The sequence below is a fragment of the Curcuma longa genome, chromosome 5 (genome assembly GCF_044706935.1).
Source record: "Curcuma longa cultivar G26 ecotype Majalengka, Jawa Barat chromosome 5, ITB_CL_G26_1.1, whole genome shotgun sequence".
NCBI classification, from domain to species: domain Eukaryota; kingdom Viridiplantae; phylum Streptophyta; class Magnoliopsida; order Zingiberales; family Zingiberaceae; genus Curcuma; species Curcuma longa.
This window is the reverse complement of record NC_133865.1, coordinates 3,320,789-3,334,672: the sequence shown is the minus strand read 5'-3', so window position 1 is coordinate 3,334,672 and position 13,884 is coordinate 3,320,789. Positions and strand designations below refer to the sequence as shown.

Sequence of the window (13,884 nt, the reverse complement as noted above, 5' to 3'; positions counted from 1 at the left end):
TTCATGTCTGGAACTTTAATCTTCCTTTTTCCTCTCTTTTTATTTTTAATTGAAAATTTGCCACTGGGAATCGCCATTTCCTTCTTCTTTGCGTTTTAAAAACGGAAAGGCAGATAAAGCTAATCAATGCTACACTTTTGAAGGAAAAGCACTGTCCATTAATGGTGATCATTAGGAAATTTCGAAAAAAAGATTCATTAAAATGCATCTAATTTTCGAGCTTTGGCCACTATAAAAACAGAGTTCTAGCTGGCGACTGGAAACAGCGGTGATACCTTTCTTCCCTTTGAGCGGAGATGCCGACGCGGAAAGTGCTTGTTTTGTTCTTCTCCTTTTGCATGTTCGTCTCGTCGTCGTGTCAGTGTCGATCTCAGAATCAGAATACAAATAACTTGAAAATGATGTTAATTTGATCGAGTGATCATGTTTCTGTGTGTCGTTGTCGCAGACCAAATCCAGCTCATTCTGGTGAACAACTGCAACAACACTGTGTGGCCGGGCACTCTCGGCAACGCCGGCCACGGCCACCCCAGGGACGGCGGCTTCCACCTCGCCGCCTTCGAGGAAGTAGTCTTCGACGTGCCCGCCGGTTGGTCGGGTCGGGTGTGGGGCAGGACGGGCTGCTGCTTCGACGAGCGCGGGCGGGGCTCTTGCGCCACCGGCGACTGCGGCGGCCGCCTGCGCTGCGCGGGCGCGTGGGGGGTCCCGCCGGCGACGGTGGTCGAGATGACGCTGGGAACGGCCGCCTCGGAGCTCCACTTCTACGACGTCAGCTTGGTGGACGGGTTCAACGTGCCTGTGTCGATGGCGCCGGTGGGCGGCGGGGCCGGGTGCGGCGTCGCGGGGTGCGACGTGGATTTGAACGCCTGCTGCCCGGCGGGGCTGGGGGTGGCGAGGGAGGGCCGGGTGGTGGGGTGCAACAGCGCCTGCCTGGCTCTCCGGAGCGATAAGTATTGCTGCACCGGCGAGTACGGCTCGCCGGCAAGCTGCAGGCCGACTCTATTCTCGCGGCTCTTCAAGTCCCTCTGCCCTCGCGCGTACAGCTACGCCTTCGACGACTCCACGAGCTTGAAAAAGTGCACGGCGACGCGGTATCTCGTTACCTTCTGCCCTCCGGCGAAGTAGGATCGCTGGAATCGAGCAACGCCTGTGTTATGCCATGGTGATGGATCATCAATGGATCATATTGTTGCCTTGTGCACTCCGGCGATGTCAGACTCTGAAATCTGGTTTCACTCGAGATCTGTTTGATGTTGTTCACTCTTTGAGTTGCATAGTGACGATTGCTTCAAGCTTTGATGCTGTGTTTCTCTTTGATAGGAGAAAGAAAAAGACACAGGGAAAGAAAAACGAAAAGAACGAAGGGAATAAATAAATAAATAACAGCGGTATACAAGAGGAGGAGAAATTAGTTAGAATAAAAATAGAAAACAAGTTATTTCTTATTTTCATTATAATAAAAATATCTCATATTAAAAAAATAATAATTAATATAACACTTATCTTATTTTTTTATCCTTAAATACCTGATTTCAGTACTTTTGTTAACACTACTTTTAATAATTTTAGTCAAAATCATTTTAAATTAATAAAAATTATTTTAATTTGATCTAATTCAGTATTAATAATTAATTTTGGCTAATATTGATCTAATTCAGTATTAATAATTAATTTTGGCTAATATATTATTATAATATGGAGCACTTTTGATTAACGTAATTTAATTTATCAAACCTTATCTATTACTTTTTTAGTGAATATTCTATTAAAATCGAATGGAATTGATGAATTAATCAAAATCGAATTGAATTAAAATTTTTTTAAATTAACAAAACTGACTAAATTTTAAAATAAAAATTAAACTAATAAAATATAAATTAATTTAATTTTTAATTGAATTAATTGAAATAATCAAAAATTTTAAATATTATAAAAAATTTATTAATTTATGTATTTAAGAATTTAAGAATTATTTTTTATTTTAAATAATTTAATTTAATTTATTTAATCGAATAAAAAATTTTAAATCAAATTTACTGATTAAAAAAAATAACTGAAATTTCAAAATAATTAAACGGAATTTTTAAATTGGATCATTCGATCTATTTATTCGAAATTTTACTCGCCTCTATTTCATTTCCTCAGGGCAAAGCGTACTGCCCCATTTTCTTTCTCTTCGAACCCCTTCCTCTTCGAAACCCGCAGAGCAAGCATGCTTCTCTCCCCCGGCCATTCCCCTCGTCAGATCTCGACTCCCTCCTCCGCCTCCACCGTACCCACAGACGGAGCTACGCCCTCCTCCTTCTCCTCCTCCTCCACCGCCGTCAACCCTCGGAAGCGTGGCGCTGCCGTCCTCGACGAGGAATCCTACGTCTCTGCCATAGAACGCATCATCGAGCGCGACTTCTTCCCCGACATCCCCAAGCTCCGCGACCGCCTCGATTGGCTCGAGGCTGTCCGATCTGGCGACCCCGTCCTCATCCGCGACGCCCAGCTTAAGATCCTCGAGCGCCGCGCAGCCGCGGCTGGGGGATCAGGCGCTGCCACCGCCTCCGCTCGCCGTTCCAGGACCCGCACCCCTGGGTCATCATTCTTTCCCTCCTTCTCCGCCACCCCCTTCGGTTCCACGCCTTCGACCCGTCATGCCTGTCATGCCTCCGGCGACCCTGCCACCCAGACCGCGCTTGATGATCCCTTGGCTGACATCGACACTTCTCTCTCACTGGATGCCTTCCTCCGCCGGTACACCAGCGAGGACAACGAGAGCTTTTCTAAGATCTTGGAGAAAGTCAATCGAAAGAGGAGGGAGAAGTACTCCCACCTGCTGGAAGGCGAGAAGGAACCAGCTTTACTAACCCTAGAAGAGGAGAAGAGAGACCGGATAACCGATGGGTACGGCACCTCTGGGCAACCTGTGAGCACGTTGGAGGATTGGAAATACACGGCTAAGAATCTCCTCATGTATAATCCTGAGGAAAAGGGGGAGGCGCCACTGACGGAGGAGGAGAGGGCCGAGCGCCTGAAGGGCCTCACCAAGCAGATCGACCGCTCCAACACCCGGTTTCATGGGAAATCAGCACCCGAAGCCAATCCGACAAAGGACGTTAAAGCGGCTGCCATCCTTTATACCCCTGTCGCCGACACCACTCCTACTGGTGCTGCGTGCCCGTTCGCTAATCGAGAGGCTGAGAAATCAAAAAGCTATGACTTGGAAGATTTGAGGAAGGCACCGAACCCCATGCATGTGGATTCAACCAAGAAAGCTGAGAATGGATACAGCTTCGTCAGGACGCCTTCCCCTGCCCCAGGTGTCGATGAATCCCCCTTCATGACGTGGGGCGAGATAGAGGGGACCCCTCAGAGATTGGACCTCGAGGAGTCACCTGTTTTTGATACAAGAGGAAGTAATGACGGACCTCATTTTCGAATCCCACTGCCTTCGTCTCGAGATGTGAAAGCTCATTCCTTGGCGAGGGAAGCTGCACGAAAGGTGAGGGAAAGGTCCAAGATGTTTAAGAAGCCGCCACTGCCATCACCTGCCAGAGGAGGTAGTGCCAGCCCAAATGTGCCAACTCTTTCTCCAGCTGCTCAGAAGTTTGTGAGAAGAGCCATCGCCAAGTCTTCTAGCTCCGTGGATGAGACTCTTCGAGCAAGCTATCGCGGGTCTAGCCCAGTCTCTAGCACTCCTAAAGAGAAGTCGAGGTTTTCTAGAGATGGAAGCTTAACATCAAGATCTCCTCCATCAAGGCCCAGATATGCTTCTCCTTGGTGATGTAGACTTTCTTTGGTCTACATAACAAAAAAACAAAAAAAAAAAACTTGTTTTTCTTTTCTCTTATGCCTACTGATATATATATATATATAATATAATAGACACATGACAAGAAATTTTCACTTGTTCTATCGCCATAGCTAAACTGCACTGGTACTGTCGAGTGTCACTAGTAATTTGTGATTACAGAAGCTTTGCATATGAAGTTTGTCTGCTCTATACTTGTAGAAACTTTTGAAATCGAACCATTTACTAGTGCAATTACCTAATGAATATATGCTAGCTGTTTTCAGTTAACTTTTTGTCATGTAAACTAAATTCATCTATTGATTCTGAATTTTATGGAAATTATTTTGGCAACCACATTTGTAATCCTTTCTGGGCTGCTGTTTTTGCTACTACTTTGTAGATGGTGGAATGTTCTCTTGTGAGCTATCATTAACATGCAAATCAATCCAAAGATGGGTAGCTCAAGATGAAATGTTTAAACTTGTGATTCTCATGTAGATGACAATTAAAAACCCAGAATCATAACTAGTTCAGTGTGGTGCACTACTAGCTTAATAATTACATTGAATCAGTGGTTTCCCTCGATGTACTCATTGTAAGCAAAGCCCCCTAGTCCCGGCCCCACAAGTGTCTAGAGGGAGTAAATCACGGACGGTTATTTTGGCCTCTTTCTCATCATGGCTAGCGCAGGGGAGGGATCGAACCCATCGCCTCATTGTAAGCAACTGCCCTGCACTAACCATGTGAGCAAGCCCGTGGGGGCTTCCCTCGATGTACTCATGAAGAATAAGATATTCATCCGCATTGTACACTTTTTAGATCATTCATATGCTTTCACTGTTTATTGTAAAAAAAATGATAAATCTCAGTCAGTCTCATAGACTCAATCCCTGGGGGTGGCCGGTCCGGTCCCACGGAAGTTTCCCACTGACCATCAGGGTAAATCGGGAAGCGCATACGGTGGACAATCCAGATGCCCAGCATCCTTTGATTGCGTTCCCCATTTGGAGGAAAATTCCTGCAAATACGCCGTAGTTGGGGATCGAACCGCGGGTCTCTGGGTCACAACCCGGATGTCCTACCGTTACACCATTGCCCCGGGGACTTTCACTGTTTATTGTAGGTATAAGAAATGTTGGATTAGAATTTTATTTAAGATTTATTATAGTAGTTTTTAGTAAAACATTACTTTATATTGTAGTAATTTTAATTAAAATTGCATCTGATATGATATGAATATTGAGTAGCTTTAGTCAAAGTCTGTGACCAAAGTTTACTCCATGTTATAAAGATTTAAGTCAAAATTATTTAACTTAGAGTAACTTTCATCAAAATTGCTCTCACGCAATTGTTTGGAATTGAAAATTTTAAGTATTTAGAAATATTTTTACAAAAGGACAGAGGAATTAAGATATGTCCTATATAGAGTACAAGTAGCATAGTTAAAATAAAAGAGAATGTCAGTAAAATATTTTTAAAATTTAAAGGGAAGTTTATATAACAACGGATAAATCTGTTTTATTATATGAAGTTGAATGTTGTGTTATGACTCGAGATCATGAGTAGAAGATAGAGTTGCAGATATGAAAATGTTTATATGGATGTGCAGACATATAAGGATTGATAGGATAAAAAAAATTAAGAATATTAGAGAGAAAGTCAGGATTCCACTTGTTGAGAGAAAATTTTAATAGACATATTTAAGATTGTATGGGCATATATTTAGACGATTAATAAATGATACAGTTAGACGATGTGAAATTATGATAAATATGCACATTAAATGAGGAAAATCATAAAAATACTTGATTAGTGATAATAAAATAAGATAAAATTTATTTAAATATAGATAATGATATAGTAAGTGATAAAATTCAATAACATAGAAGAAAAAAAGAATTCGTTACCTCAGCAGCCCTAGAGTCGATCCCACGAATATGAAGGGAGGTAAATTCAGGTACACAGACACGAGGTGCATAATGAGGTGAATTTCAGGTCATGAGTTTTTACGAAATTCGATCCCTGTATAGTCGATGTCATTTAGTGGAATAAGACTTGATTGTTGTTGTTGTTGATTGTTATTGAATTATATATTTTAATAATTTTAATTAAAATTATTCTATTTTATAATAATTTTAGTCAAAATCATTTTAATTGCATCAATTTTAATAAAATTATTTCATATTGTAATAGTATTAATTAAAATTATTTCAATCTTAATCAAATTGAAACGGTTTAAATTAACATTTAAGTAATTTTGTACGATATTGAAATATTTTTTATTAAAATTATTTAAGTTGTTTTTAGCATACTATAAAAGTTTGGATCAAATTGCTATAATAATGTTACAATAAAATAATAATATTTTTAAGATAAAAAATAAGATGGAGTTATTTTTTTGATATTTTTTAAAAATAGAATATTCTTTTAACCATAATGAAAATTGTTCCGACTTAAATATCGTGGATAGTCAAGCCACCAGTCAATGAAGTAGAACGAGTTGTATAATCCCTGAGGGTATGCTATTGAGGGGGACGAATGAACATTAGGGTCACAAAGAAAAAGGTAGAATGACGTTGGGAGGTGTCCCGACGAAGCCACCTCGATGCTTAAGTCAGTGAAGTATGTGTGAGTTAGAGTATGGACAAAGGTAGGGGTGTTCTTGTGCTCCTGTATGCGTACCTACGCTCGCTAAAGAGGACGATCTTTTAAAGAGTCATTGAAGTCCATGTTCCCCTCAATGTGCGCCGTTGTTGCCCACGTTTCTGAGAGAGAGATGGCCACGTTGCCTAATGATCTTTGATATTCTTACCAACAATGGATATGGGGGAGCCACGTGGTCCCATGTTTCCCCTATTCCTCGCATTTTCTACGGGCCACGTTGGAGGCGAGATGAAAATAGGGGCAGAGAAGTTGACTCACGAGAGACTCGGGGTCAAGTCGGAGAGGGAGGTTAGTATCGTGCGTCTGGGATGAGGAGTCAGCGATATAGGGTACTTGGCATGCAACCCAGACATATAGTTTACTGAATCATCCAAAAGTCACGTCATATTTCAAGTTAGTATATATTTTATATTTCTTATGTCATAAATTCTTTATGTTATAATAAATTTTTTTGAAGGAGTTTTCAAAACTTATATTCTGAAATGTCGAGATAAGAGTTTGATTGTTTCTACGAAGAAGAATTTGCACCGTGGTTCAAATCATTTATAAGTAGTAAATCTAAATTATACTATGGTTTACACATATATAAACTTTTAAACTTATTTATTTGACTTTAGGTTCATGATAATCAAGTTCACCTTGAGCAAGAATTTCTATTTCATCTTTCATGGGGTCCAAAAATATTGGTACGCACTTTGCCAACATATTTCACAAACGGACATAGTTTTCATACTCAAGAATATGGAATGGAAAAGACTACAATAAATAGTAGGGTATTTATTCAGTCATCAGATGATAGAGATGCAAGTAATGATTTTTATGGTTAGTTTGTTGAAATTATAGAGGTAGAATACCCTAGGTCAGAAATGCGAGTTATTTTATTTATGTGTCGTGGGTTTGACCCTGTCAGAAGGATGAAGGTGCATCCACGGTATAATTTGATTGAAATTAATCATAAGAGATTGTATAAGAGATAAAAATTATTTGTGTTGGCACAACAAGCGATTCATGTATTTTATGTTTTATATATACTAGTTTAAAATATGACAAAATTGATTTGTGAGTTGTTTGTAAAATCAAAGCACGGAAAAAGATTGAGGAACGTTGGGAAGACATTGCATATCAACAAGACAAAGTTGTGAATATATTTCAGATCGAGGATATATTATTTCAACGTTACAAGATCCCAGTGGAGTCGTGATAAATGTGGATGCAAGTGAAATTCATAAGAATGAATCTGATGACGACGAATGACGCAGCCACCCTGCAGCCACCGCCGACGCCGCCGCCATCGCCGACGCTGCCACCGTCGAATGCCAATGAGAATGAGGACTTTAATATTATATAATAAAAAAATGAGATCTTTTAAAAATGATAATGTATTTTGTATGAGTAAATTTAGTTTAATTTGCGCATGGATATAACTCGTTACTCAATTAATTATCTATATATTGTTTCATTGTTAAATATTTTGATTATTTGTTAATGCAGTGTAATTTTTCTAATATGACATTACAGGTGGCATTTAAGTGTTTGGTTTCGCACATTCTGTGATCTATTAGCAAATATGGTAAGTTTTTTCATGCTTTCCATTATGTAACAACTATTTATTACTTTATCTCCTAACAATTTTGGTTGACAATTTTGATGTAGTGACCATAGATGGAGTACTCCTGGACAGTCTGCTTCGACACCTGACACTGTACCTACGCCCCTCCTGATTGAGCAAGACCATCTCATGCACCTTCGCTAGTACCTTCATCGGATTTGTCACCCCTGCAATCTCCAGTCTTCAGCCAAACAATCCGCTATTGAGTTGTGGGATATTCGAGAATATATAGTCCCTCACAGAGATTCATAAGTATTTAAAATTTGAGTATTTTTCAACTACTATCTTAATTATTTATTAATGTTTGTTTATAATTTTATGATAGATTTTAAAATTCTGTACGTGCTCGCGAGATAAATAAAATAGTGAATAACCATTAAGAATGAGCTTTAATGATATATACCAGCACTTCAACATCTACAAAAGAGTTATGGTGGAACGAGTTAAGATATATATCCCCTTCAATTTATATATGAAATTAAAGTGAATATATAATCAATTATTTTTTCTTCATTTTAGCGGGCATTCAATTGGGAGCCGAATAAAGAATTAAAAATAAAGAGGATTTTTAAAGAAAAAAAAATATAGGGATCACATTCGGCATGTGTTGGTGTAGGGAGCACCAGATAATCGAACCTGAGTTTTGATAATGATAAAGGGTTCAAGTTAAGTTTGAGAAGCGAACTAATAAGATGAATTGAGTGTGCAAGTAGCACAAGGACGTCCTAGTTGCGGCTAGGCAAAGGAAGTTATGATATGGAGGATTGAGTAAGGAATACCTGATTTGGAAGATTGGACAAGGAAGTCCTGGTCTGTAGGACTGAGCAGGAAGACTTGGCATATTAGAGCACCAGGCAGAAAGTCTAGGCAAGTTTGGAGGACTAGACGTGTGGAAGACATAGGGGCTAAGGATCAAAACTAAGCAAAAGTCTAACGGGTCTAGAGGATTTGGTTAATAAAAGATAACTTCTCCCGACTGGAGTGGGTGAGGACGCATTCCCTGTAAAGGGAACAGTAGGCGTCGGTCAGACCTAGGATTTCACTAGAAACCTAAAGTCAAGATCAAACAATTTGCAAAAACTATTTTCCTTTCTATTATTTTGTTTATGGACTAACTTGTAATGCAGAAAAGGAAGAGATGAAACTTTGTGTTCTGGGTGTCCTTATCTGAATTCAGGCGATTGGACGGTTCAAGCATCCAGAAGGAATTTCAGGCACCCAGAAGGGATTCAGGCAATCGGACGTAGTCGAATGGGCCAGCGAGGCGGATGAGATGGCAGAGTTTCAGTGGTCGGGACACCTCAACCTCCAAGCACCCGGAGGGGTTTCAAGCTCTCGGATTTGGTTAAGGCATTACAGAGTCAAAATTGATCTGACAACCTTCACGTCAACATGCAAGCGCTCAAAAGAGATACAAATGCTTGGAAGATATCGAGTTAGTGTCGAAAGTAGATCGATGGGATGATGTGGAGGCACTCAGATGGACTTCCAAGTGCCCGAATCAGGCTTTATAAGCAATTGTGAAGGGAAACCCTAATATCAATTCCATACGCTTCTACGACAACCTCCTGTGCGCAAACACTCAATCCAATACATCGTCGTAACGCAGAGGAGCTGCACCGACAACTACAAGCCTAATTATCTTAGTCGGTAACTTCTTTGTTGCTTTTTGTACTTAAGAGATTAGGACGGTATAAGTTCACCGATCCTAATACATTTTGTAAAGCGATAAACTCCTTCTCGTGGGAGGAGAGTTTTTATAGTAAATTATTCGTTGGAAACGATTACGGATCGTGGGCCTTAGAGTAGCAGCCTGTGGCTATGAACCAAGTAAAAAATAAAAATATTTCTATTTATCTTTTCCGTCGCACTTTCTATTTTCACATACGTTCGTTTTATACACGAATTGTTCAAAGAGTGAAAAAGTGATAAAACGCTATTTACCCCCCTCCCCCCTAGTGCTCTAACTCGATCCTACAGCCTGTACTTAATCACGAGAAAACTAGAGGAAAAAAGTCATCCTGTATCACCAAAAAAAATTGGGCTAGGATCGCCAATATTTGGAAAACAAAGGAGTCAACGGAATAAAACAAATCAAACTTATAATTCTGGAGACTCATCTCCAACATATGCGGGAGACTCAATCAATATTGATGAGCATACACTCATATTGATAATTTTTTATAAACACTAATTTATTAATTGATTTCAAACTATTATATTATTTCTAATAATATTTTTTTAGATTAAAGAAATGGGGAAGGAGTCATTATTTATAGACACTTTTACCTACATATTTTAAAAGAAAGACAAGACTTGGAGCGGGGATAGAGCTAGAGCAATTAAGATTTGGATTAATCTTTGATCTTATTTTTAAACTTATTAAATGTGATTCTATTAGATATAATGAATATTATATGCATTTATTTTAATTTTTTTATCATACCAATACCAGAGAAATAAAATGAGTTTAAGCTAGCACAGAGAAGTTCAGGTGCTATGATGATAATAATGATGGATCTGAGCCAAAGGGAATGATCTGAGTTTATGGCTTCTTCCACCCCACTAGTAATAAGGACATAAATAGAAAACATAACTAAAGAGGTTAGCAATTTGAAGGGAATAATATTGCAAATGGATCAAGAAATGAGAGAATTACGCCAACAATATGATCTCATTATATGACATTTTCAGTTAGGCTCCGTTCCGACTCAGATTCCTTTTGGTTCTAGTGATGACGGTGATGATGATGATTCTTCATAAGCCTAGTTGTGTACAATTTTTATTTTTCTCATAATTAGTATTTTTAAATATTTTTTATTATTGATTAATACTGGTATTTTTAGGGGTGTAAGCGAGCCAAGCTGCTCACGAGCTATTCGAGTCTCGACTCGAAAAAAAGTTCGTTTGAGTTTGTTCGATTAAGTTAACGAGCCGATCTCGAGCCTGATTTCGAGCTCGAAAGTATTACCGAGTTGAGCTCGAGCTTAACATTTTTTGGTTCGTGAGCTCGCGAACATGTTCATTTAAAGGCTCACGAACATGTTCGTTTAAAGGCTCACGAACGTGCTTGTTAAGAGATTCGTGAATATATATATATATATATATATATATATATATATATATATATATATATATATATATAACATGAATTATAAATATTATATATTAACGAGCCAAGCTCGAACTAAGCTCGTTTAACTTTTAAACGAGCTATTTTCGAACCAAGCTCGAACTGAATTCGTTTAACTTTAAAACGAGCCGTTCGCGAACTATTTAATTTCATTACGAGCTGAGCTCGAGCTTAAGAATTAAAGCTCGAATCGAACTCGAGGCGAACTCGAGTTTAGGAAAAATGAACCGAGCTCGAGCTTGAGCCTCTTACTGTTCGACTCGGCTAGGTTCGATTACACCCCTAGTTATTTTGGGTTCAAATAGGGTTGGTGAGATCGAGGATGGTGGTGAAGTAAGTATTTACATATTATAATTATGTTATACAAAATGATACTTTTTATGTTTTATTTTCTTATGCAGGAAAAGAAGAAGAAGTATGGAAGGATCAGAAAGTATCTACCGAGGATGGTGATATTTTTTGTATCTGGTTTTAGTTTTAAGACTTTGATATGATATGTTGGATATGTTCTTGGATATGTTTGTTTGTTTTAACTTGTATTATGATGACTTGTTTGTTTAAAATGATGTTGGAATGTTTGTTTGTGGATATCTTTGTTTGTTTTGAATGATGTTGAATTGTTAAATGTGGATTAGTATTGTGTTAGATGATGTTATATGTTGGATTGATTGAGGATTATTTTAGAATGTTGGAGTTGAGTATTATTTATATGTAAACATGGTTGGAGAATGAAACATGATTGTTTATATAAGCATGGTTGGAGAATGAAACATGGTTGTTGCTGGAAAAAATGTTACTTTTTGTGACGAATATGGTTTCATCACAAAGTTACCATAATTACACTGTATATCAAAACTTTGGCGATGAAAATAGGCTTTCATCATCAAATTGGTGACGAAACTATATTTTCGTCGCCAAATTGGCGATGAAATAATTTTTCATCATTGATTTGGCAACGAAATCATTTTTTGTCAACAAATGAGCGATCAAATTATATTCGTCGTCGATTTTCAATGAAAATGATTCGTTGACAATATGAGATGAATAATTTTTTATCACTAATAGGCACCGAAAACTTATTTTCATCGCAGATGTTAAGACGAAAAATATTTTCTATTGCAGATTATCGATTAGTGGATTTTGCGACAAAAATAGTTTTCGTCGCAAAGTTATAATGAATTTGGCGATGAAAATTCAATTCATCGCAAAATTGGCGATGACTTTAAATTTTTTTATAGTCGAATTTAGTGACGAGCTATTACCCACAAAAATTATTTTGTTGTTAATTTCGTTGTGAAATAATTTGGTGATGATTTTTTTTTTAATTTGTTGCAAATTTCATTGCAAAATGCCTAAAATTTTATAGTGGAGTTAGAGGAAAACAGAGAAAGGTAGGGGTGTTCCTGTGCTCCTGTATGCGTACTTGCGCTTGTTGAAAAGGGTGATATTTTAAAGAGTCGTTGAAGTCAATATTCCCCTCAATGTGCGCCCTTATTGCCCACCTTTTCGAGGGAGGTGGCCATATCACCCCATGATCTTTGATTTTCTTGCCAGCGATGGGTATGAAGGAGCCACATGGTCCCACGTTCTCCCTATTCCTTGCATTTTTTGCGGACCACGTCGGAGGTGGGATGAAAATGGGGGTAGAGAAGTTGGCTCGCAAGAGACCCTAGGCCAAGTCAAAGAGGGAGGTCGATATCATGCATCTAGGACGAGGAATCAACGATATAGGGGTGAGTTAAGGAGTTGGCGATGTCTGGCCAAGCTAAAAGGTCAAAAGAGACAATGCTAGAAAAGAGTAAGCAGGAGCGAGCATGTTGAGATGTGATCGAGTTGAGTTGGAGTGGTCGAAGAAGTAAGGGTATCATGAGATAAGTTGAGACGTTAGTTCGGACTAAAGCTCCTTTGGGTGAGCCACACGAATATTTCGAGATTGCTGGCTTAGTTCTCTGGGAGGTCAGTGTTCGTTGAGAAGTCCATCCCAACCTACGCGAGAGATTGACTATATGATAGAGGAGTTGACTATCAATGGAGGATGCCAAGTCTTGAGGGAGAAGTCAAGGCAGGTGCAGATTGATTGAAGCAAGTTCCTTAAGTCCCATCGAGGTTGAACTAAATTTCTCTTGGATCTGACTGACTCGTCTTGACATTGACCACCAGCTCAGCATGACTATTGACTTCACCGGACATGTGGAGGTTGTATATTTCCACCACATCAAAAATAATGAGCACCTTTTGATTAGGTGTTAATTCTATTTATTGATTTAGGTAAAATTCAAGATGATGTCCCATTTTTCAATTAAAGTAAGATAAATATTTAATTTTCAATTAAAGTCAAATGAATATCCCCATCTAACATGAGCTGCTCGAATTACTCTTATCCTTACTCTTTTGTAGCAGCTACTTATTAACTTCTACACATCGTAAAAGTTAGCAAGTAGTTGGTACACGTTATAGAAGCTACATGTTAGCTTTTACATGTCCGATCATGATTAGATTATGTTTATTTGAAATGTAATGAATATTATGGAGTCCTTATCGTTTGTTTTACTTGTTGAAATGTTATTTTAACTAAGTTATCACTTAGAGAAGCAGAATCAAAATGATATAAAATCACTGTTGTAGAAGCTATATATTGTAGAAGCTAGCAATTAACTTCTACATGTCGTAAAAGCCACATGTAACTTCTACATGATC

At 38.5% G+C, this 13,884-nt stretch overlaps 2 protein-coding genes across 2 annotated transcripts; both read left to right on the top strand.

The window, feature by feature from the left end:
* Window positions 1-296: 296 nt before the first annotated feature.
* LOC141830021 (thaumatin-like protein) lies at window positions 297-1,235 on the top strand. The gene is made up of 2 exons (XM_074717500.1): window positions 297-357; window positions 449-1,235. Exons 1-2 carry the CDS (start codon window positions 297-299, stop codon window positions 1,123-1,125), a joined length of 738 nt encoding a protein of 245 aa, XP_074573601.1. The 3' UTR covers window positions 1,126-1,235.
* Window positions 1,236-2,212: 977 nt separating this feature from the next.
* Window positions 2,213-3,772, top strand: LOC141830197 (uncharacterized). The gene has a single exon (XM_074717681.1). The coding sequence runs from the start codon at window positions 2,213-2,215 to the stop codon at window positions 3,770-3,772; it is 1,560 nt and encodes a 519-aa protein (XP_074573782.1).
* Window positions 3,773-13,884: the final 10,112 nt, after the last annotated feature.

Coding starts and splice junctions, on each gene's coding strand:
- LOC141830021 (XM_074717500.1), top strand. CDS start 297: ATGCCGACGCGGAAAGTGCTTGTTTTGTTCTTCTCCTTTTGCATGTTC. Junction 358..448: donor CATGTTCGTCTCGTCGTCGT/GTCAGTGTCGAT, acceptor TCGTTGTCGCAG/ACCAAATCCAGCTCATTCTG.
- LOC141830197 (XM_074717681.1), top strand. CDS start 2,213: ATGCTTCTCTCCCCCGGCCATTCCCCTCGTCAGATCTCGACTCCCTCC.